This window comes from Podarcis gaigeae, assembly GCF_964106915.1.
Source record: "Podarcis gaigeae genome assembly, chromosome: 2".
In the NCBI taxonomy this organism is placed as follows: Eukaryota; Metazoa; Chordata; class Lepidosauria; order Squamata; family Lacertidae; genus Podarcis; species Podarcis gaigeae.
The window spans coordinates 90526110-90551965 of record NC_139679.1 but is presented as its reverse complement, the minus strand read 5'-3'; the positions used below and the strand labels follow the sequence as shown (position 1 = coordinate 90551965).

The window sequence follows — 25856 nt, the reverse complement described above, 5'->3', positions numbered from 1 at the left end:
TACCTACCTGCCCTCCACAAGTCAGGAAAAAATTGCTTCTCGGAAGCTTCTTTTTTGAATTTCAACAGAAGTATCAGATGGCGCTAGTGGGAGCATACTCTAAAGGGCAAGGTTTCAGGGCCAGCCCTGAGGTGAACCAAAAAATGGTGCCTCCTCCCTGCCAGAGAAGATGGGGTGAATGAAGATCTACATCAGGAACAAGGGGGAAATAAAGACCTAAACCGGGAACAAGGGGGAAAAGACCAGCAGTGCCCCCTGTTTGCCAAGAGGCCCCTGTAGAGGAGCTGTATAACCAGCCTCCAAGGAGCGCACCACTGCTGTTGCTGCCATTTTAGCAGTGGGTGATCCATTCCTTGAAGGCTGGATCTGCTGCTTCTGCGGATCATGCTCCCTGAGGCAGTTCCTTCACCTTGCCTCATGGAGGGCTGGCCCTGCTCAAGATCACTGGAACTGTGGGAAACAGAGGAGTAGGAACATCTCTAAGTGTTGGCCCTGAGACCCTGGCATTGCAAGGGATTAAAATCAGACTTTCTGCATGCAAATCACCTGCTCTACCACGGATATTCTCCCTCCCAGCTCAGAGGTAGAGTTACATTATTGTCTGTTTAGCACCGGAATACTTACTGTCCTTGTCCCAAAACGTGCTGCTGGATACCATAGCAAAAGGGCAATTTAACATACAATAAACAAGCAAGCAGCTCAGTTATGCACTTGTGTCGATATGGAGAATGCTCCTTGATTTCTTTATTTTTTAATCCATTTCATATTTACTTAGATCCTCCTTTTTCTTTCTCTTACTACCTATGGCAGCTTAATTCTTACAAGCCCGCTGAATAAGATTTTCAATTACTCTTTCTTTACTTTAAAGAAAAAGACCCTTCTCTAGAAGTTTCATCTTAATTAAATTTGTTCACAATAGACAGAGGTCACTCCCATGCCGCCTTTAGAAAACATAGCAAGATGTTATAAATTTGTGTTGATTGCCATCTTCTGGAAGAAGAGGGAGAGGCCACCTCTCTCACTAAAGTAGATTTAAATTCACAAACATTTCCAGCATCCAGAACATCTGCAGAGAGGATCTAGAAAATCACCAGTGGGTAGCTAGAAGAACTTTGTGTGGCCTGCCTTGACGGTTAATCCAATAACTTGTGAATTCATCAAGGTCATAACCCTAAAAGTACAGTGGAAACAAAAGAAAATGCTAAAAAGGAGAATGAAGACCTTTGGGAGAGCTTATCTGTTTATGAGTTGTAATTGCCTGTAAATGTGAAATAATTTTTGCTAATTAGCCTGCTGAGGAGCCGAGCTATTACAAGAAGCCAGGGCAGGCCGTAGACATTTTGCTCTTGAGGTGAACCCTCCCTCCCTCCACCTTCCATGCATATCGGCCAAGTGCCTTGGAAAAAACCAAGATCGTGCACAAGATCGTGGTGGCCATTTTGGGTGCCATGCTCTCGTGCCTCACACTCGCCCTGAGAAAAGTGCTTTCTTCAGGGCCACATGTTTTTGGATGCCTGGGTAAAAGTGAGGCGCAGGTCATGTGCTCTGAAATAATTTTAAAAACAGCTTGTCTGAAAGGGACCTGATTCTCATCTAGCTAAATGGCTAAGAGGTATGGAAGAAAATGAGAGGGCCCGTACACACACCTGCAACTGGGTGTGGGAGAGTGATCCTTTTGTGAAAATGACTCCATGAAACAACAGAGAGCCATTTCACAGAGAAATGATTGCAAATGGAATATATTATAAAACAAGACCTCTCTGTATTTTTGTCAGGCAGGAGTTAAAACTAAAACTAAAAGACACTGAGCTCAAGAAAGCAAACCTATGTATACAAATAGAAGTTCTTTCTGGTTGTATGGTCTTTTTTTAGCTCGGCCATTGACTATTCATAAGGCATACACTTAGCCTACATAACCAATGAAGTGCGCAGCCGCCTTATTTTTTTATTCTGTGCCATCTGCAGACCTATTTTCTGTTGGAGAGAGGGGTTTGGAAGAGAGATCCTTACTCTCTTATAGCAGAGTTAAGCACAATGGCAAATGTTACCAAACACATTAAAACTTAGTTAGATTTGCATCTGCCACCTCTAAACAGATGTTCCCCAGGAAAATACTTAGGCTAGAATAAATCACAGACACTTAGCTTTGAAAAGCCAAGTGTTTATTCACTGACTTTCCTGAAGTTACAGCAAACAACATGGGCATAGCCAGGATTTATGTTAGGGGGGCAGGCTTTATGTTAGGGGGGCAGAACCGAGTTATCTGTGTCACAATTGGTCAGTTAGATAAGTATTTGTCTTTATTTGATTGGGGGGCAGCTGTCCCCCTGCACCCTCATGGCTAGGTAAAACTAAAAGGTAAAGGACCCCTGGACATTTAAGTCCAGTCAAAGGCAACTATGGGTTGGGGCACTCATCTTGCTTTAGGCCAAGGGAGCCGGCGTTCGTCCACATCTGCGTTTGGTGGTGCTGTGGTGGTGCTGTGGTCTAAACCACTGAGCTTCTTGGGCTTGCTAATTGGAAGGTTGGCAGTTTGAAACCCGTGATGGGGTGAGCTCCCATTGCTCTGTCCCAGCTTCTGCCAACCTCCTAGCAATGCCCATGACAAACAAGTTCCATTTGATGGTCATAAAAATGAAGGGAAAGGGGCTTCCAAGTGACTTAAAAATAAAATAACTTGATTTCCTTACAAAAAGGTTCATGCAATATTTGAGTTAGCAATGATTCAGGCTGTAGAATCTCCTTCTAGAGAGGTTCAGTACACTTTCAGGGAGCTCCACACGCCACAGGCAACCTGAGCTCAGGTTAACCCTTTCATGCACACAAGTAAGTAAGTACCGTATTTTTCGCTCTATAACACACACCCGACCATAACACGCACGTAGTTTTTAGAGGAGGAAAATCCGCAGGCATGCCATCTGTAGGCATTCCCTCCATAACATGCACAGACATTTCCCCTTACTTAGTATTATGGTGCAAAAAATACGGTATATATTACAACATTTTGGTCATTCTTTCAAAGTTTGATATATAGCCATAAAACCTAGATGCTTCATACTACAGTATTCTTTCTAAAAGCTGGGCTTCTAGAACATTCTTTTGCATATAATACTGAGCAGCTGAATGAATGTCACTTCCTACCCCAACCCAAGCAATCATATTGAAACCACATTATATATCCCCAAATTTACGACTAGTGGGCCAGTTCAAATAAGTTGTTGCATGTGTGGAACAAGGTCCACTTTAACAATTAGACTCTTCCCCCCACCCCAGTGCTCCCCCTGCATGCCCCTTGTGCACCCTAAATCTGCTCTGAAGGGTTGGCAGAAACCCAGAACACGTTTGTGCTGGGGGCAGGGGGCACACAAGGGGAAGAGAGGAGAGAAACGTTCCTTTGCACAAGCAGGCTTCATGTACACATTAAATGCCACTTTCTGTGCAACATTTCAAAGGTGATGCTGTGAATGTAGGCTTGTGGCCTTCTGAAAGTCATTGGGGAACCCCTAATATAGTCCCCAAAATTAAATCTTCTAATACAAAGGGATACCTTTCTGAGGCAGCAGTGCAACTATACAGTGGTACCTTGGGTTGAGAACTTAATTTGTTCTGGAGGTCCGTTCTTAACCTGAAACCGTTCTAAACCTGAGGTACCACTTTAGCTAATGGGGCCTCCCGCTGCCACCGCAGCACGGTTTTTGTTCTCATCCTGAAGCAAAGTTCTTAACCCGAGGTACTATTTCTGGGTTAGCGGAGTCTGTAACCTGAAGCGTCTGTTACCTGAGCTACCAGTGTAATATGGGAAAGTGCTGTTGGGGAGGAATTATATGGGGGGGGCTATAGGACTCATACTTTGTGCTAGTGCTGGCTCTGTTCCCATGGTAACTTTAGTATGCTCTTAGGTTCTGATTCAGTAGGCAACAGAATGGGGTACAGTGGGAAAAGGCATGAGCATTTGGCTGTCACAAAACATAACTCAGATGTCAAAAGTGAAGATGTGTGTCTTCAGAATATGATGGAAACCAACATATTGAAAGTCATTTGCATTTCAGGGGGTTGGACTAGATGACCCTTGGGGCCACTTCCAACTCTACACTTCTATGATTCTACGATTCTAAGTTGCTTGATACTTCACCTGGCAAGTGACTGATTCTTTAATTTTGGTTTTCCCCCAACAGTTTTCAGTGCATGGTGAACTTGCCATGGGGGAAAAATAATAATCATGATTTATCTTTTCATTTCAGATATGTGTGTTCTGCGCCTTCTTAAATTCTACTGAACAAAAAAGTATTTGCCAGAGGTAGAGACTGGACACCTTTTACCACTACTAGAAATTCCAGAGCAGGGCTTGAATTTTCAGGAAATGCTCACAAGATGGCAGCACATCACTTTCGATTCAGTGGCAATCAGTCCTGGTAAAATCATTACCATGTTCCCAGGAGGGTAATGCTATTTTAGGACAGATACATAGGATCTATTGGTTTGCACCCTGGAAAGAGAGACTGCACGAATGTTTTAAGTTGTCTTATGGTGGTGAGATCTATGCAAAATTAAGTTTTGTGAAAAGCGACACACACAAATTGCAGCCTCCATATTTTTAAGGTACATATTGATAGGATTGCACTAACACCAATACAGGGCTTTTCCTCCCTCCAGACCTACTCATGGCACAAACTCTAGGCTGCCCTGTGGCATGGCAACAACAGCGACTGGGGGGGGGGGTCAAACACAGCAGCAACAAACAGGATATAACAGGGAGAGAGGGAGAGAGAGCTCAGCACGAACAGTGGCAGATGCTGAATCACAATACAGTGGTACCTCGGGTTAAGTACTTAATTCGTTCCTGAGGTCCATTCTTAACTTGAAACTGTTCTTAATCTGAGGTACCACTTTAGCTAATGGGGCCTCCTGCTGCCGCCGCAATGCCGGAGCACGATTTCTGTTCTCATCCTGAAGCAAAGTTCTTAACCTGAAGCACTATTTCTGGGTTAGCCAAGGTACGGAACTGGATCCAAGGTACGGAACTGGATCCAGCCAGCAGGCCAGTTTTGGATCTGCCCTACTCTCATCCAACTAGGGACAAATCTGGCAGGTGAGTGGGGCTGCATGCTTGTCAATCACCTAGTGCTACAATGAAGTCAGTGGCATGGCACTGGCTGACTGGGACTTCCAAACACTAATCAGGACTCATTGCGAGCAGCTTACAATGTAGGTGGTTGGCAGGGGGGCGTGGCTTGGACCAAATGGGGAAGATGTTTGGGTGGGGGGGGGGATAATTAGGCCTGTGAGCCAGAGGTTCCTCACTCCCTGACTAAGAGGTAAAGCACATGCTTTTTTCATGAAGAAAGTCTTGGGTTAAATCTCCAGCATCTATAGGTAGAGTTGTAAAAGGATACCTTTGTCGGAAACCCTAGAGAGCCTCTGCAAGTCAGTTCTAGACACTACTCAGCCAGTCAGGCCAATTGCCCCTTCCTATGCTATCATAGGGACGTGGGTGGCACTGTGGGTTAAACCACAGAACCTAGGACTTGTCGATCAGAAGGTCAGCGGTTCAAATCCCCGCGATAGGGTGAGCTCCCATTGCTCAGTCCCTGCTCCTGCCAACCTAGCAGTTCAAAAGCACGTCAAAGTGCAAGTAGATAAATAGGTACCACTCCAGCAGGAAGGTAAACAGCGTTTCTGTGTGCTGCTCTGGTTCGCCAGTAGCAGCTTAGTCATGCTGGCAACATGACCCGGAAGCTGTACACCGGCTCCCTCAGCCAGTAAAGCGAGATGAGCGCCGCAACCCCAGAGTCATCCACGACTGGACCTAATGGTCAGGGGTCCCTTTACCTTTTATGCTATCCCTGGGTTACTGGTTCCTCCTGTCCTTCCAGACTCTTCACCACACCTCCACCATTTGTGTGTCTCTGCTTCAATACTCTTTCTTTTAGGAGCATTTAGGTCATCTTGCCCCCTTCCTAGAGTAGCTGCTCTTTCTTTTATTTATAGTCCTCTTTGTAGCCTCCCTTGGTTCTCTGTCCCATTGATGCTGCCTCCCACCCTGCTGCTATTCACTACCATTCCTCCCTCTCTTGCTCCCCATCACATTTCTCTCTCCCGATTAGAGCTGTCTGGACTGAGTGACCGCTGGCGCTTTCTTGTGTGAAACCCACAAAAAAACTTCAAGCTGGGCCTGTCTGCAGTCCAGGAACCTTTCATTTGAACACTAGTTTAATGGCAGTTGTCCTCATGTATCTGCCTGCCTGCCTCTTTGTATATGTAAACACGCACACACTCATATACATATTTAAAAGGAATAGATTAAATTTTCTGTTAACAATAACCAGGGCGCAGCAACACGAGCCTTTATAGATGTTTAGATTCCCAGCGTGGCCTCTAAATCGATGGCTAAACTGGTTAAAAAAAAGAAGAAAAACTGCGAAGTCAGCATGCTGGAAATCAATCAGGAAGAATTATAGCAAGGGCTGGATTAAAAATGTGCCGGGATGACAGGGAATTAAATATTAATTTGCGCTGCACAGTTAAGGCCAATCAGTCTTTGGCACGATGCTGCAGCAAGAACAAAGGTCATGCGAGGAGGGCAGCCTGCCAGCACAATCAATCTTTCCTTCCCCTCCCTGCTCCCACATAAGCAGAGGGTTTTTTAAAAGGATGCTGTTCTAAGTTCTCAAGCACCTAGACAAGTGCCTAGCGAAAAGAGTGATTAACCCTGTTCCTGAACAAGCCACCTCTCCTACTGAAGTGGTTCAGATACTCAGCTTGCCTTTTAAATATCACAACTTAACTTTTTGTCATTAGAAGGTTATATATATTTCGGGTCCCTGGCATGATGCACAGCTGCACTGCAGAGCCCTCAGACATATGCCTTGGCACACACCAAGGCCTTCTGACCCTCCCATTTTAAAAAACAACAACACAACTTTTTTAAAGAAAAAAATGATTCTATTTATTTATTTGTGGGGAGACTGCTTACATTTTTTGGTTCTGCGTCTTATATGTTTTGGGGGGTGTCTCAGTGTTTTGTCTGTTGTTTGGGGGAAGGTTTGTTATTATCACTAGCTTTTCCTCTGTTAAATTAGTGTGTTGTGGTGTCCACAACAGTGTTTTATATGTCCAAGTGTGCTCCCAGGCCAGAAAAGGTCGGGGACCTCTGTCGTAGCATGTTGACTGAAAGGAATCATGCCCCTTCCCCTCCCCTCACTACAAGAGGGGCTAGGAGGAATGCCCTGGTGGTTGCCTGGGGCAACCCAGTCATATGGAAGGATTATTATTATTATTATTATTATTATTATTATTACCTCTTCTCCACCTGCCCCAGCAGCTGATGCCTGAGGTGGCAACTTCACCCTGCCTAATTGTAGAGCTGGCTCCAAGGAAAGAAACCCAAAACCAAGACAGCAGCAAAATGTACAAACTCCTGTCCTTTTCTGTAGTGTATGAAGATCCCTAGATGTACAAAATGGTGGGCATTCTATACTGTGCTTCACTCAGCTAGAAGTATAACCAGTAGGTAAAGGTAAAGGGACCCCTGACCATTAGGTCCAGTCATGGCCGACTCTGGAGTTGCGGCGCTCATCTTGCTTTATTGGCCGAGGGAGCCAGTGTACAGCTTCCCGGTCATGTGGCCAGCATGACTAAGCCGCCTCTGGCGAACCAGAGCAGCGCATGGAAACGCCGTTTACCTTCCCGCCGGAGCGGTACCTATTTATCTAATTGCACTTTTGATGTGCTTTCAAACTGCTAGGTTAGGAGCAGCAGGGACTGAGCAATGGGAGCTCACCCTGTCACGGGGATTCAAACCACCGACCTTCTGATTGGCAAGTCCTAGGCTCTGTGGTTTAACCCACAGCCCCATCCGCGCAAGTAAAGAATGGATAAAAGTGCCTGGAATCCATTTCCAAGTTGCAGTTAACAGATTCAGTGGTTGGTGAGTCCGTCTTATTTTGTAAATACAGCGATCGGAACACAGGAAGCTGCCTTATCCAAAATTATACCATTAGTCTAGGTAGCTTAGTACTGTCTACTGTTAGCAATTCCCAAGTTTCAAATGCCAGCCTTTCCCCACCCTGCCAGAGGTTGAACCTACAATGTTGTAAATCTCTATCACTAAGCTATGGTCTTTCCCCCCTCTTAGAAATCTGCTAAAGAAATATTTTGAGGACATAAGATAATTTTTCAAATTTTTTGGTTATGTATTGTTTCATCCAAGATGAAGATCACATGTTTTGGGATGGGGTTGATGGGAAGGTGAGGTCCCTGCAGGATTTCATGGAGCAAGCTAAAAGCATCAGCCAGGGCGGGGGGTGGGAAATTGATCCCTTAGCACTGATATTGTAGAATAATTCATGGCATGCCAAACCTTAGTACCATAAAATGGCATGGGATAAATAATGGTCATCTTTGAAAATGTGCACACCAACGCGCACAAGTATGGGTGGAAGTCTCTCATTGCTTTTCGCTTTGGTATCATCTGTGTTTGCACTTAAGCAATTTTGTGCTATCGGTTTGCTTGTTTTCAGTCTTCAGTTCTTGTCATTTAAATGCGGAACAAATACCATCTGTGAAACTGACATTGTCCAGGTATTTGTTTTGTTGCCAAGGAGCTTGGGTAAATCACGCAAACCAAATTACAGAAAGGAGAACTGCAGATATTACCCAAACAATTGGTTAATTCCCTTTTTCATTCTTTCACCCTACCAGGGGTGCCAGCTTGAATAAAATATCGCTGTGGGGGAGGAAAGTCCTGCCCTGAATATTCAATCACAAGATGCGGCACATGCGCACCATTTGAATGACAATGTCCATCAGCTTTGGGGGGCTTGGCCTCCATAGATACTTTATTGGGCAGGGGAGGGGGGGCGAAGGAACCTCGGCCCCTAGCAGTGACGTAGCGTGGGGGGTGCAGGGGGGCCAGCCGCACCGGGCGCAACATCTGGGGGTTAGGGTTAGGGGGCGCAAATCCACAGGTTAGGGGGCACAGATTACTTGCCTTGCCCCAGGTGCTGACAACCCACACGACGCCACTGGCCCCTAGGAGTTGGCTTCTATGCACCCTAGAGTAGGCATGGGGAATCTGTGGCCTTCCAGAAGTTGCTGGACTGCAACTCCCATCATTCCCTGGCCATTCGCTCTGCTGGCCAGGGCTGATGGAAGTTGGAGTCCAGCTACATTTGAAGAAGAAGAAGAGTTTGGATTTCATATCCTGCTTTATCACTACCCGAAGGAGTCTCAAAGCGGCTAACATTCTCCTTTCCCTTCCTCACCCACAACTCTGTGAGGTGAGTGGGGCTGAGAGACTTCCGAGAAGTGTGGCTGGCTCAAGGTCACCCAGCAGCTGCATGTGGAGGAGTGGGGAAGTGAACTCAGTTCACCAGATTATGAGTCTACTGCTCTTAACCACTACACCACACTGGCTCTCATTTGGAGGGTTCCTCATCCCTGTCCGCCATGAAATATGGATGTACAAGACAATCAGAGCCACAGTGAATGCATGTGTGGCTGTTGCTCCGATAAAGGAGCATAAAAGTAGCCTGCTGGATCAGGCCAATGGCCCATCCCGCTTAGCATCCTGCCCAACCAGATGCCTGTGGGAAACCAGGGAGCAGAGCACACAAGCGCTTTCCCCTCCTGTGGTTTCCAGCAACTTGTATTTAGAAGCCTTGCTGACTCCAACTGTGGAGGTAGGGCAAATCCATCACGGCTAGTAGCCATCGATAGCCCTCTCCTCCATGAATTTGCCTACCCCTCTTTTAAAGCCATCCGAGAAAGCAAATATATTCTGGCAGAAAAAGAATTATTGTGCTGATTTGCCCTGCTGTCCCCCTGCTGTCCTTTTCTCCACAGAACATTCTCTTCCCATAAAAAGGTTTTGTAATTACATCAAATTCCAAAGTATATATATAAAAAATTCCCAGCTAGTTCAAGAACCTGAATGGCCACACAAAACTTGAAACAGATTTTCAGAAAAGCATATTACTATTACTATTCAAAACAGAAACTAGCAGATCAAAGCGGAGCACTTTGTAAGAAAGCTAGTGTTCCAATGAATGACATTCATAAAAGCACAAGCAGAATGCAGTTCAGAATTCTTCTTTGTTTACTGCAATGAGAATACCTTTGCTTTGGAAAATTAAGCTGAACAGTATGCATGAAAGAAATGCATGAAACCCACTTGAGCTTGAGGCCTGTATCAGCAGTGCATCCAGAAGCCTTTCTGCCTTCAAGTACTTAGAGGGAGACAATGTAAAAATGTAATCTATTTAGCCCAAAAGAGGGCCAGCCTCTTATCATAGTCCAGATACACTGCAGAAAACCATTTAGAAACTCTCATAAAAAAGGATAAGGGGGAAGCAAAAAGGCTAGAATGCTACAGAAGCAGCCTAAGAAAGGCTCTTGTTCATTTAAATTATGAAAAGCTGATTAGAAAGATCACCATTATGATGCCAGAAAAGCAAGGAGAGCAGACAAATTTCAACTATTGCAGTGTCATCCTATATAATTCAGAAGTATCTCCTATTGCATCCAATGGGTTCTGCGCCATATGATTGAAAGGTAAGGCCTCACAGAACTGAGTTCTGAATAAACATGTATAGGCTTGCAGACTTTGCCACTAATCTGACTTCCTGTTCTCTCCTGACGCGTCCCACTTAGACTTTGAAGCAATCCTCTATATATTTCTCCTGACCCCAGAGTAGCAGAATCTGACTCTACCACACCCATATGAGTTTAATTGAGATACACAATGTTCCCCTGCCTATTCAAATACATTGACATTCGCGGTAAGTTACTTATGTTCTGGCGTGTTTTATGTTGTACATTGCCCTGAAATCCAATAGCATGGAGTGTGAAATATAAATGGTTTAATAAATCAATTAAGCAAGCTCTGCAGCCAAATTTTAATTGTTGAAATGTGAATCAGTGCACTTGAAGTAGAACCCTTCTCTGCCATTCTATAAAATTTGATGGAGTTGTCATCAGTGCTGGCTGGTGCCCCCCCCCCCCCGATATTTTGGACTACAATTTCCATCAGCCTCAAAGCAGCACAGTGTGATGAGATATGTAGTCACAAACATTACTGATCAACTGCATTTATCTACAGTCTGTTTGGTAAGGCACGTTTGCAACTTCGAAATACTAAAACAAATAAATGATATAAAATGTAAAGTTCACCCTGTAGGTAGAGGAGGCTGTACAACAGGAGCAGGCAATTAAGTTTACCTTCATTTTTCTTCCCCACAGGACCAGTGGTGGTGGAAGTGACAGAGTGGAGCACAGCCTGCTGTTGTCTTTGCCTCAGTGCCGGATTTACGTATAAGCTAAACAAGCTATAGTTTAGGGCCCCACTCTCTTGGGGCCCCAAAAAACTGTAAAGGGGAAAAAAAACATGGATTTACATTTCCAAAATATAAGATAAAAAACAAATAAAATAAAACCTACATACAGCAACAGTGTTTTGTTTTGTTTTTTGTTTTGTTTTGTGTAGGCTCCTTAATAGCTTAATAATTATTTCACTATTAATATACTTCTTCTTAATTGTAAAAGGTAAAGGGACTCCTGACCATTAGGTCCAGTCGTGGATGACTCTGGGGTTGCGGTGCTCATCTCGCTTTATTGGCCGAGGGAGCCGGCGCACAGCTTCCGGGTCATTTCTCTATTAATATACCTAATTGTATTTCAGTTCAACAATTACTTTGATAAAATACATGTTTTGTTCTGTGCAAATGGCTTTAGATACCTATTAGATCCATAAATTACCATGTAGCATATATACAACACAAAAAAGTGACAATTTGTTGTTGACAAAGGACAGCTGGACATATAAAGGGCCTCATTACCTTCAGTAGTTTACGGCCTCATCAAACCTGAATCTGGCCCTGCTTTGCCTGCCTGCCTCATGCTCTGAAAACCTAAGGAGGGGACCAGTTTGGTGAAAGAATTCAATGTAGCGCTAAGTGGGGTATGCATGTGTGGAACAAGGTCCACTCAACTTTTCCAACTTCTGCCCACACCTGCAGGACCCCTAAACCTGTTCTGGGGGTTTCCCCAACCCTCCAGAGCAGATTTAGGAGTAGCAAGTGGGAGTTCGGTGTGGAGGGCGCAGTTTGTTGTACAGGTGAACTTTGTTCCATGCATGCAACACTTTAGATGAATCCCACCTTTTGCCTCAATGTACCCCTTTGGTTTTTCAGTCCCAAGTCTCTTCCTCTGCATAATGGCACAACACGAAATCTCCTGCACTGCTTGCTTAAACTTGTAGGATACAAGTCTTTTATGGGGAAACACCCCAATATAGACATTTGCCATTTATAAAAGAATACTGCTTCGTGTGGTAAATAAAATATAGTAAGTTGATATATTATGACACGGACTATTCAATGAGCACATTCTGGCTGGTGAGGTTTTTTGTGGGTTATTGAGAGCCTAGCAATCTCTGGAGGGCCACAGGGTCTCTATGCCTGAGTGATAGCAATGATTTGCTTAGAAGAGCCCAAATTAGGTTAAGCAGGACCTTTGGCTACATCTAGACACATATCCAATATCAGTATTCATAACTGAGAAGGCAGTCCAGGTCTTGAGTCCAGAAGCTCTGAGGAATAAAGCTATAAAGCAGTAATAAGTGATGAAAGCATGAAACAAGGAACTTTAAACAATCAAGCCTGGAAATGTGTTTTTGTTCCTTTTATCGTTTTTAAACAAGCTCTCAACGGTAATGCCACAAACTCAAAACTGGGATATTTAGTATCTTCTGGATTTTCCTCAGATTTTATGTTGGTGATTGCTTACAAACATTTATGGGAGACTAGGTTCCTTTTCTCCTGCCAACCTAGCAGTTCGAAAGCACGTCAAAGTGCAAGTAGATAAATAGGTACCGCTCTGGTGGGAAGGTAAACGGCGTTTCCGTGCGCTGCTCTGGTTCGCCAGAAGCGGCTTAGTTATGCTGGCCACATGACCCAGAAGCTTTATGCCGGCTGCCTCGGCCAATAAAGCGAGATGAGTGCCGCAACCCCAGAGTCGGCCACAACTGGACCTAATGGTCAGGGGTCCCTTTACCTTTTAGCTTCCTTTTACTAATTTTCCTGGGGACAACACTGAAAGCTATGGTGGCCTAGCTGCCCCTATGCTCTCTTTGCAAAGTGCCAGCCAGCCTGAGCACTGGCAGAGGCTGGTTTTGAGGCCTTTGGCTGCTGCCAGAGACTACTTAGTGTGTGCAGCTGACGGAAAATGGGTTGGATGCATCTATCCAGTTGATATATTTAACATTTCTAATGGTACAATGATGCCTAGAGTGAAATTCAACAGTGCTGTCCTGAAGCATATTCGAGAGACCCCCGCAAGAATTCTGGGAGGAGCACTCTATGCTGAGAGTTGTGAGAGTTATTTCCCTTCCAGAGCTACAATTCCCAGAGTTCCCTGTGAAAAGGGATTGTTAAATCACTCAGGAAATCATAGCTCTGTGAGGAAAATAACTCTCACAACTCTCAGCACCCATAACAAACTACAGCTCCCAGAATTCTTTGGGAGAAGCTGTAACTGTTTAAAGTGGTATCCTAGTGCTTTAAATGTGTGGTGTAAATGGGACCCTCATGTCAGCCCAAGGACTGTGATCCCAAATAGCTATGCAGAGAAGGACACAAGGAGGGGAAGGTGGCAAGTTTAGCACAGATGTGAAACCTCAGACAAATGCAGCTCTCCGGGATTATCTGGCCTCCAGGACTCCAGACCCTCCAAGTGTCCCTATTTTCCAGGGACATCCGATTTAGAGAAGCCATCTGTTTCGGATCCCGGAATGTCCCACTTTTCCTTAGGATGTCCCTATTTTCCTTGAAGAAATGTTGGAGGGAATGGAGATTTCCAACCCTCAATCAGCACGAAGGCAATCCTGTATAGGGAAGTTTTAAAAATGTTTACTTTTTGTCTTTATATGTGTTGGAAGCTGCCCAGAGTGGCTGGGGCAATCGAGTAAGATGTGTAGGGTATAAATAGTAAAATTATCATCATGGAATGGGCAGTCTCTACTTTCATCAGAGAAATGTTGGAGGATATGGGACTCTCTCTAGTCCATGCCCTCTTCTAGGTCACACTGCTCTCTGGCCTGACTGTTCTCTCTCCTCAGTCCTCACTCATGTGCTTTTGTTGGGCTGGAACTTTGCTAATACTTATTTTGCCTATGTGAAGAGAGGTGTGTAGAAACCTCTGAACTGTGCATAGCTTGAATGTGTCTTCCTATCCAAAGGAAAGAGTCATGTCTGTTGCTCCACCCCATAAAGCTTTTTTATTTAGAAGTGCAAGTCTAAAGTATATTTTTTAAAAAATGCTAAAATATCTGAAAGGTTCTTATTGAAGGTAACTGGTCACAAAGAAGCAGAGGAAGTGCGTAGACATGTTCACTACATTATTATGTTCAATGCATTATAATATATATATATTTAAAAAACAAGGATGTTGCGTGATCTATCTGGCTAGTGATGGGCAAGCTTTCCTCACCTTCCCTCAGTTTCCTTCCCCCTTTAAAATGGGCTTGTAAAGCTTCCCCCAAAATGTGTGGGTTATGGGCTCCCCCTTCTGCAAGTGCCCCCCCTCAAGCACAAGACTATATTGTGTGAGGTTTCAACTGTTGCAAAAATGCTGTGGTTGGATTGTTGATGTGGTCAGATACCGCTGGCGCTCATAAGCTTGCACTGGCTGCCCATATGCTACTGGGACCAGGTTCGAGGTTCTCATATTAATTTATAAGGCCCTTAACAACTTGGGTCCAGGATAACTCTGGGACTGCCTGATCCCCTATATCCCTGCTTAAACACCAAGGACTTTCAGGGAGTTAATGATCACCCATGGCTCCTATCCATGTTGCTTTGCGTTGAGTATCAAGGGTCCAATTTTGTGGAACTCTCTTCCAGTTGCAAAAAAATGCCTGATGACAAAGGGAAGTCCATTGACATCTGGAATATAGTAAGTGTCCTCATTCCTGCTATAGCTTATTGATGTCCAACATGGCCAGTTCTGTGATATAGGCTTCAGGTTTCATTCTTCACGCTCTTAATTGTTTTATCCACTTTTGGTTTTATTACATGTAATTGGTTCAATTGTTTATAAAGATCTAAAATAAATAAAATACTCTACATGGATTGTGGGCTGTTAAATCATCACTGGAAAAACGTTTGAGAAAAGGTAAACTGTTTATTCAACAGGATGAGTCCACACCCAACCAGTGGTTTGATCTACATGGCATCATCAGCATACATAACATAGGATCCAATCAGACACTCTAACTGAATGGCATTTTATCATACATTACAGAGACAATATCCATAAGAGGGGCGACAATCATTATACAGGGCAGCCAACCAGCAGTTTCCTAAGGTTTTCTGGCAAGAACAAAAAGCAGCCACTCAGAAGCAAATTGGATTCAGAAGGCCTATTGCCATACTGTGAAAACTGCAGCACTGCTAGGAAATTATATAGTCCAGGATTTACAAACAGAAAAAAACCCTATCAGGTACTGTATTGTTTAGTCAAAAGAGGGAGGAAAAGTGCATGGTCTTTATATCATTAAAAGGTCTTAAACATTTACATGGTTTGCTTATGACAGTTTCTGTACAGCAATAATATAAGGGTGGGTGCAATTGCTTTTAAGTCAGCACCGTTAACACGCATCACTTGGTTGAACAAAAGGAATACTGCCGCCAAGTTACAAGGGGGTGAAGAAGAGAAGAGGCTACAACATCTACAGTCAGCCATCTCTGGGTGCAAGCTAAAGTAGCTGTGATTGAAGAAGAGCATTCTGATTTTATGGGGAGGATCGGAGGTCAATTCTATGGTATTTTACTTGCTTTGCATTGGGAATACCCTCCCCCCTCCATTTTAGAGTGCAGTGTCCATCAGAACTGCGGCATTGAGACACTCTTCCATTATTTGCCCAGAGGCCAATAAAGAAAAAGGAACAGTTTTCATTGTTAGGAACATTTTGAAGTTGAGAATTTTTAATTTTTTTATTTAAAGGCTGCATCTGGTATTTTCCTCAGCCAATTTAACCAACAATGGCCCCCTTCATTTTGGCACCACACGCCAAATTATATATGCCCTGATATTGGTCTCAGATCAACTCAACACAGATGCTCCCATTACTGATTTAGGAATCATATCAGCATGAACAAGACATAATTAGCATAGTGAGCAAAAGACGAATTTGCTTCATTCTCCTGCCCCCCAAATGATTTACAATATCCAGCCCATGCACTTCACATTCACTACTTTAACGCATTTTCAATTGCCCCTTGAAATTATTGTGTTGAGTCAAGCCAGATCCAGTTGTGTCTGAGGACACAGACAAATCTACCAGGAATTTCTCTTGTGCAAGACCGCACAGGAAATGGCACTTTGCAAAATGAAAAAGTTGCCAGTAGATTATTGCGCCCCAAACCTACACAACTGAACTTTGTAGACACGTGCAAACTCTACCCAAGATTTGATGATTCAACAACATATTTTGCCAATGTTGTGATTTTTGTACTACACACAAATGCAGAAGGTCTTCTACAATTCCTACGGGTTGTCTGCAATTTGACAAACACTGCGGTTTGTATGTGAGTATGTGGGTAGCTCTTTAAAAATGCAAATACATTTCTTGTTCATACAACAGAAAGAGGAGGGGAAAACTTTAAAGCAATGCACCCACAGTATAACATTAACTGTACAAGAGATATCTTGATATGTCTAGTTCCCAAGCACATTTAATCCAAGCATTTGTTCCGGTGCTCAAAAGGCACTTAAAGATTTTTTTAAAAAAAAACACACACAACCCCACCTACAGATGAAGATGCAAAAAATAATTTATTTTTAAAAAGACACTGGAAGTGTATCAAAGTAAACCCTCAAATAAAGTCATGGTTTTGTTCTCAAGTCACTTTCAAAAGTATGCTTTTTAAAAAAAACCCTGCTAAAGCAACTGTTCCCCATGAGCTAAAGTGGGGAAAACGTAACTGGCAATGGAGATAAAATGACAAATGATTTTTCCTCCACCCCCATCCCAATGCCTAAGACTTCACTTACTTGCTCTTTACTACAGCAAACTTAACATCTGCTGTCATAATGACCTTTGGGTTGCTCTAAAGTTGGCAAGGGAGGGGGGGGTGGGAGAGATAAAAATAATTTGATGAATGAAAAAAACACACTCCTATATTAACTAATTGTGGCAATTACAAATGCCTACAACATTAGCAGACATGTAGGTAAACACAATTTCTCTTTGTAATATTATATTAAGGAACAATAATAGAATAAACTACATACATTATTTTCCCTTCACACTATACATGGGAAGGTCAGGACTGTTTTAGGGATGGGGAGGTTGTTTTCATTTTTACTGATGCATTTTTGTTACACTGAATTATCTACTAAGTGCAAAGATTGGGTATCACTGGGTCTCAACTAAAATTTAGCCTTAAAAAAAGTTACATTGTAGCAGTTACTTTTCATCATTTAAGCAGGTACACCATTATATAAACAGACTAAAACAGGCAAGGGGCAGTTAAGAGAAGAGGGAACATGGATGAAGCATGCTTGCACATGAGGTATTTTAAAAAAGGAGAATCACACAATGATTGTGTGTGTTTACTTCAGAGGATAATAGATATCCCACCCAATACTTGGCTATTCTATGCATTTTATGTACACAGACGGGATTGGGGATGTATTTGTGCAAATAAAGAAGGATAAAATTGTAAGTTACTAAAGGAACAATCCTAAACTCATGGGAAGGTTGCCTGGCAGGCAACTGGGTACTCCCTCTCTGTTTTCAGTGGGGGAGACCAATAGCTGGAATCTTCCTGCAGGCCATTGCTAATATAGTCCTCAGTATCCCCAAGGGCAGTGAGGGCAAAATGGGAGAATTCCAGGCATATATTGATGCAAATAATCTCCCCCCCCCCTCCAGGCATGTCCTGGACACCTTCTCATTGAAACCAATGGTGTGGGTGAGGAGGCAAAGAGCTGCCGCTGCCGCTACCCCAGCCAAACCCAGATCCAAACTGGTACAACCCTTGCAGGGCTTAGGAAATGATGGTTCCTCCATCGCGAACTCCCTGCTGCTGCCAAGCCTCCATAGGATTGCCTGACAGCTCTGGTCCTGCTTTAAATATGGTACACCATCCTGAAAGATGGTAGATGCCATTAAAACCAACCTCTAGGGAGTAATGGGAAACGAGTCCAGCTTCTTTTTAAATGATGGCCACTGCAAAATTAAAGCCAAAAGATGCCAAGAAAGCAAAGTGCAGAGTTAATCAAGTGCACAGTCTGAACGAGGTTTGTCAAGAAGCACAATGGTGTTTAAATTAAAAGTGAAAAAGTCCAGCCAGAGATGTCCACAAAAAGGAGACAAAATAAAAAAAATTGCAGCAAGAAGAGTCTTGAGTTCAGTAAATAGGGAAAAGTTTTAGCTATCATGCAACCCCGAGCTCTCGCTGCAGAATTTTTTTTTTGCCTAGGTTAAATTTTAGAAAGAAACGTAACTTTGTTTTCATAAACTCCAAACGGCTGTATATTGTTATATAGTACAGTACAGAAAGTGCAAATTGTCACCTCATCAGATCAGTTATATATCTGACGTGGTCAAATATGGCTCATGCTATTCATGCAAGGGGACACAGTTTGAGTCAAGACCTTCTTGTGCTGCTGAGACATTTTAAAGGGAATGTGATTTCACCAAAATCTTCCTTGCCTGTTTTAATCCAGATTTTCTCCAAAGGAATCATTAGGATGGGGGAATAAAATATTTCAAACACTATATAAGTTAGCCTATTTATTTATTGTTATCAACCACAGGTTACTTCAGAGTCCTCTTCTGTTTTGAAAACTTCAAGACAGCAGGAGTTGAGTTTCTTTTGTACACACATAACATTGTGCTACAACATGAAGTACGTACAGAAAATCCTAGGTTTCCCCTTCACGCAAAGGGAAGGTGTACTACTTTTAATTTCTTTGCGTCCACAGGTGGTATACTCCTTCCAACCAGGAAATGACCACAAACTTCCATGTTTCAATGAACCAGTCTTTTAAGAGATGAACTTGCAGACAGAAATCCATCCATCTACCTAGCAGGGTAAACATCACCATCAGATGCACTTCTGTATTTGCAGGATAACAGCTGAGCCAAACCCCCATGGTGTTTCCTTTTGCTTGCTGCAACTCTAACGCCAAGCCAAGCCAGTGTGAATATTCAATTCAAGGACTGACCAATCTTCTATTGCTTAATGCACGGTTGCTGTGTAATCCACACACGCACACTCACTCACACACACAAAATCGCTCTCCAGCAGAAGTCTAGGGGTGAGTTTCTGAGGTAAATCTACTAAAATGTTACTGGGCTATGGACAGTGTCATATATATACTTCTACACAGACCAGAATGTTCCAGTGGTAATACATAAAATAGCCATCTTATTTGGCTACACCAAATATTTCCAGCAATCTTGATGAGTATGTGTGTAAAATATCATGAAATCCTTAAGCCACATCTACTGTCCTCAGTGCCATTGTTTTTCCAAGAGTTGTTTTCGCTGCCTTTTCCCTTCAGTATATGACATCATTTTGTACAATCACACAGGAAATGAAAATAGGGGTGGTTACCCATTTTTCCACCAGAGGTTCCCTCGGGATAGTGCTAGCTACATGGTGCCAGATTTATCTGAGGAGCTATTTGGGAAGATCTTCTCTGTGGGTGTCACTGCAGGACTACCCATTCCTGAGCTACTGCTGCTACTTGATCGATGCTGGACAACTGGCCGGATGGGTCTCATGGGTGGGGGCCTAAGCTGAGCTCCAGCAAGCCGGGCTGAGAGGGCGGGCTTAAAAGTAGTCATCATCTCCGTGGTTGAGCTGCTGCTACGCCTCATGGCAGCATCAGGATCTCTGATCATGATGGTGTGAAGGGGGCTGGCAGGTTCAGAGTTGACAGAACCTATCTGAGGATTCTTCATTGGTTCAAGGGTGTCCAGGACAACGTCAGGGGCTTGTTTCACAGTATTTTGCCTTTCAAGCTCACGCAGCTCATTCAATGCTGTGCTCATTGTCTTCTCAATGTCCTGTAAACACAACAAACAGAAGCAGAGGGGTTAAACTGTTATCATTCTTGCATTAAATGACTTAAACCTGTCCATTACTTGTTTCTCTTGGTCACTTCTTTGCTTGCATTATTCAGAGGGCTGGATTCAAAAAAACCACAAATGGACCAATTGGTAGAATTTTGCCATATGTGATGGTGGAAGTCTTTTCAGTACTGTTTTAGGTAGGTTCTAAAACAGTTCTCATGTTTACATTTGCCCAAGAGCTGCGGAAGAACATCAGACCATTTCACTTTCCCAATGCTCTACTGCAGTAGTAGTGGCCCTCCAGATGTTGTTGGACTACATCTCCCATCATCCTGACCCCTTGGCCATGCTGGCTGGGGCTGATGCGAGTTAGACCAGCAACATTTGGGGAGCCAAAGATTCCCCTCCTCTGTTGTAAGATGTTGAACCAGTGAGCAACTCTCTGGACTGTAAATAACCCTCAAAATTGCTGAACCTCAACAGCTCTCAGGATAATGTGAGCCCACCAATCAAGTTTCTTGATTAGGAGTTCACTTTCAGATGGAAATAAACCCCATGTTGTCCTGGTCAAATGGAAGTTAAAAGGCCTAATTCTCCATGGCTATTTGTTAATTAAAAGTATGTATAGTCTGCCTTTCAGCTTCCAACATTATTCAAAACATATCAAAATAGAAACATAGAATAAAAATAAAAAACACAGCATGATTAATGCAACTGAAGGTTGTATTCTTGATTTCAACATGAAGTGAGTTCTCCCAGCCATGTTTTCAGTTATGGCTATTAATTCTCCAATGCTCTTCCATGCAATCCAGCAGGACAAAGTCCTCTTCCCTTTTCTGTATGGTACAAGTATACTGGTTGGCCACCTTCATGTTTCTGCTCATATGATGGCATCTGGCTGCCAAGAACTCTTTCCCCCACTATACTAATGAGTGGGAGTAGCGTCATCCATCATAGTCATTTAGTATTTACCAAGAAATCTGTTAGTGTATCCGTTTTGGATGGAAGGCATCTATCCTCCTATGCATTTAAGGATAATAAGCTGACATGAAGGTTTCACTAGAAGGCCATTGCAGCCAAAATTGGAGCCCAATTAAACTGAAATGGGGGAAATGAAACACCACCCTGTAAATTATACCAAAGCACTTAGGAACACAGCAGCTACGCCAAGAGGAGGGTTTCCCTCCTATTCAGTATTGTTTTTTTTATTCAAACCTCTGTAAGATTTTGAGTTGAAAAGTGCATGAGAACAGGAACAATCCAAACGTCCTTTGTGCTGGCTCGATGGGGGCAGGTTGGGTTGGAAAAAGGTATCCCTCCATCAACAGCCTTTGCTTGTGAAGTGTGGTGCAGAGGTCCCTGGTTCAGCCTGTTGAATGTTGTAGGTGGGTGAGCAGGAATTGTTACCACTAGAAACCATGAAAGAGGGCATGCCAGGGGAAGGACTGAGCCCAAGCTGGAACCAGAGCTTGCCCCTCTGCTTTCACATGATGGCACTGTGACAGCTCCAGGCTGGTACTGCAATTTGCCTACCATCTTTCATGGACCATGAATGTGGCAATGGCCCCTCTTAAGCTGCACCAGGCAGTGGCTGAGGTGCATTGTGCCTTAAGGCATTAGGGATCTGCAAGATCCCACTCAAAATTAATGTGGGTGGAAGGTGGTATCAATACTGATCCAAGAAACTATTCATCTTTAACTGAATCTAGTTCAGTAAAACAATAATATTGCTGTATTCTTTAACTTAATATCTCCACAGTTATAAGCCACTTGAACATAGGTTTGTTTTTTTAAAAAATAACACTTTTGTTAAAATAATTCCCCCTACACTGTAGGCATCGCAGATACAGGGTGCAAATCCTATTCTGATCATGCATGTTGACAGTAGAAGGAGCACAAAACAATTCCAATTCTGAATAAGCTAGCGTTTTTACAGATCAGAGTAAAAATGAAAGAAAAAATGGCACTAATTATTCTTTCCATTGTCATAGTTACTATTAGGCCATATAAGAAAAATAATGTGATTACGATTAAAATTATGTTGTTGTAAAAAGAAAGTGTTGCATTGCCCACCCCCTTTACCTAACCCCTGACATTGGTACTTGAGCAATCTGCTCAGCACTCAGCAAATAAATGGCTTCTTTCAGGCCCATCTAGTAGAAAAACAATAAGAAATATATATTTTGTCACAAAGACAGGCTCAGCCTTGACACATAACTTTTGATAGCTACAGTATGAATAATGCATTTTATCAGCTTCAACCGATAAAACTGACCCGTGTACTATAGTGGGGGGGGGGACCACCTTGATTTTTGGATTGCATTATAGCAAAATTAGCATATGTATGTATGTCAATGGCCATAAACACTGTCCTTTTATGTAGAAACAAAAGCGAAGAGTCATATATATTTACTTTAGGATGGAGACAGAAGGCGATTAGAAAGAGGTAGCGCCTTTCTTTGAAATCCCCTCCAGCTATTACACTTCAATGAAAACCATATGAATTCCAAGTTCCATAATTTTCATTTGCAAACAAAGGGGAAAAAAGAAGAAGATAGCCTTGGATGCCACATAGGTTTTGAGAAAGGATCTTTGCAGAAAGTGGACTTGAAAATGTACACAGGATGTGCTGTGAGGCTGTCTACTCAGAACTCTACTCCAGAGTTCAATGAGACTTATTTCCAGTGTGTTTGGAATTGAAGCATCAGTGCTGTAAAGGACATATAATGCCAAATCACACCACTGCCAGCTTATTTGCTGAGGAGTACTCATTTGATTATCATGCTTCATTCTTTCATTTAATTTGAAGATTAAGTAATATAGTCCAATCTGAATTTTAAATAAGCCTCCTTGGCTATCCAGGACTCTTTTAGGTCCCCTTAAACGAACAATTAGCTATTTGCCACATTTCTTGCCAATGTGAAAAGGTGCTTTGATAAAACATAGAGGCATTTCTCTCTTAAGTGTTGCCATTTGCTCTGACTTTACTAGCAATTTCTTTGTGCTCTTTTCTTTTTACTTGCATTTCTTCTATGCTGGTTAAAAGAAGAAGGTATTTTAAGAAAATAGTCTAGAAACAGAATTTGTGACCTGGAGATCATGCCACCCTATTTTGTTTTTAGGACAAATATAATAGGCTGCTCTGTCTATTATTAAGGAAGGTTTTTTTCTTTCTTCTAGATAACCATCAACGGCCTATAGAAGTTTTGAGATGCTCTGTTGGCAGTTCCCTCTCTGCTGGCCTCTGTGCTCACCCAGATTAGGAATAATGGTCCACAGAAACACCAATTCATTCTAATAGCATAAGACAAAGAGCGCCCACTGCTAGGCAAAGAAGTAATGTCATTCTATTTGGTTTACTGCTGTGCAAATTAAACACTAAACAAAAAAGGAGGAATAAAAATGAGACGGAGTAAAGAAAAGAAAAACACAATTCGAATGAAAACAAAGTCTCCATAATCCTCAAGCAGGGACGTGTGGGATAATGGCATTAAACCTAAATCATCACACTGCAAAAAAATAATAATATTGATGACTGCCTTTAAAAACTGAACACCACCAGCCACTAGTGTTACTATGGCGAAAAGTCGCACAAGAACAAGCAAGCAAGCAATAAAGTGACAACATAATCAATCTATCAACAGCCCACACAGAAAAGGTTGAAAGGTGTCAAAAGCTAATAAGTGTTAGATTGAAAATAAACAGCTCCACCAACCTTTGAGCAACCCATGCAAGCAAAAGGTAAAGAGGCTCAGCTGAGAGTTCAGAGAAAAATGTTCCTCCATTTGGTCCTTAAAGGCTACCCGCTAATACTGCCACTTACAGCTTCAGATTTTTTAAAACCCAGAAGTCTCCCCTCCCAATCCCCTTGTTATCGTTTGTCTGGATGCTTTATTTCATACAAATCAACATTTTCCTCACACATATCCCCCCCCCAAGGTTCAAGTCTTGGTGGTGGCAGTTTTTGTTGCATTAAACCTCCCCTCCCCGTGCACTGTAATCCTGGTCAAAACTGACTCAGGGACCTGCTATAAATGTTAAAGGCCTAACCTGGTTTAGACTGACATCAAGTTTGGACCTAAGAGAGGTATGAACATTAACCTTCCCCTTATCACTAGCTGCTAGTTTATTTACTGGTACAAAGTTGGTACAAGTTTTGGCTCATAAAGATTGGCTCATAAAGCCAGTTAAAACTATATATTGTATTTTTTAGTTCTGTGAGCTGGCAGTCAGCACAGTTCAATGACCAGTATAGTGGTCAAAGACCTATACAACCTAAAAATCATCTGGTTTTATGCAAGATTTCTGATCCTAGTCTAAGTTCCCATTCTGTAAAATGGGAAAAATCAGGGAACCTTTTTATGAGAACATTGGTTTTGTTCAGATTCTAATTAGCATTACTTAGCTTTTGCCTCTCTTTGGTCACAGGCTACTTTACTTCTTACTTTACACAGTTTGGAGACTGCTCAAATTCTCTAGGGGGACACATATTGCACTGGAAGGATAAGCACTAATGCGTTTTAAAGTATTTGCGTTTTTAAGATTGAAATACACTGTAGTGGCCCAACATATCAATCCCCTTGAGTAAGAACTTGAAAGCGGCTGGCTTCTGGTGGGTCACAGTGGTCAGTAAGCTTCAGTCCAGTCAAAAATTAAATGGGATCCACTGTGAAGTAGTGGCATGGTTGTTGATTCACATACTGCAAATCTAGAAACTAATGCATCTTAAAGAATCTAGTCTGGATGGCTCAATAGAGACATGGCTGAATCCCCTGAAATCTGTTTCTTGAAACACTCAGTGAATCTCACTTTTTCATAACTGCAGCCTCTCCTACCTCTGCAAGTGCTTCGGCTTCTAGTGACTTCTGATCCCCAAGACTACTGTGCCGAGTTGAGCTGCAGGTGGGCCTCAGTGGGTGGCCGTCAATCAAGGCCTTCCTGTCTGGATAGTTGATGCTGCCAGCACTGCCAAAAGTGGCCATCCTGCGCTTCTCTGGGCTCTCAATCCTGCCTCTGTTCAGTGGTAATATGTGGGGACTGCTGGGACAAGCTGCAGCTCGAGGAGGGGTGTCTATCCCAGGACCAATCCCTCTGGGAGGGCTGTGTGTATCGCCTCCACTGCGACGGCGAGGGATTGCTGCCCCGTCGGATCTCAACCTTACCCTGTGAAGAAAACAACAACACCAGCAGCCTTGTGAAATCCCCACTCCAAGCTTCCAAAGTCATCTAGACTAATAAATGGATCTCTATAGACCCCTTCCATTTAAAACACAGTATAAATCGTACAAATTGGCTCATAAATTTCCTCCAGTTCATGCATTGACTATCGTGCCCGTCACAAGAGGAGGAGAAAGACAACGCTTGCATCCAGATGAGAACAAATCAGTTTCCTACCGTCCCATTACTCCCCCAAATCCGTAGTCTGGAATATGGTCTGTTGGAGACTGGATGTCATTCTTTGATGAGGCTTTATCATCCAGCAGAGGTCCACTACTTGCCTCGCTGTCTGCCTTCTGACTCAGGCTGTCTGAGAATGCATCGTCCCTATGAATAATGAAATTCTCTGTCAGCCAGAACAGAATAACTGAATGCCTTCTGCGTTGGGGAGAAGCTCTGCTTGATTGTGGAGGAGGGGGGTGCAATAATGTCTGGGGAGAAGCGGAGCTGGAAGCAGGCAGCTCAGAGTTCCAATCTGCTGCCTAACTTATTCCTTTACCATATGTAAGCCCCTACAGATATGAAACACCAACTCTTGTTCAGCTGACCAACAGGG

General features: G+C 43.0%; 1 protein-coding gene across 2 annotated transcripts in view; it reads right to left on the bottom strand.

Moving 5' to 3' along the window:
- Window positions 1-15157: 15157 nt before the first annotated feature.
- Window positions 15158-25856, bottom strand: part of SRGAP3 (SLIT-ROBO Rho GTPase activating protein 3) — a 186780-nt gene continuing 176081 nt past the window's right edge. For both annotated transcript variants that reach the window (XM_083723327.1, XM_083723328.1), the window contains exons 20-22: window positions 25478-25627; window positions 24919-25246; window positions 15158-20077 (exon numbers count right to left, since the gene is read on the bottom strand). In XM_083723327.1, the coding sequence (XP_083579453.1) occupies window positions 19661-20077; window positions 24919-25246; window positions 25478-25627 (895 nt within the window). In that variant the 3' untranslated portion in view covers window positions 15158-19660. The remainder of the gene's footprint in view (window positions 20078-24918; window positions 25247-25477; window positions 25628-25856) is intronic.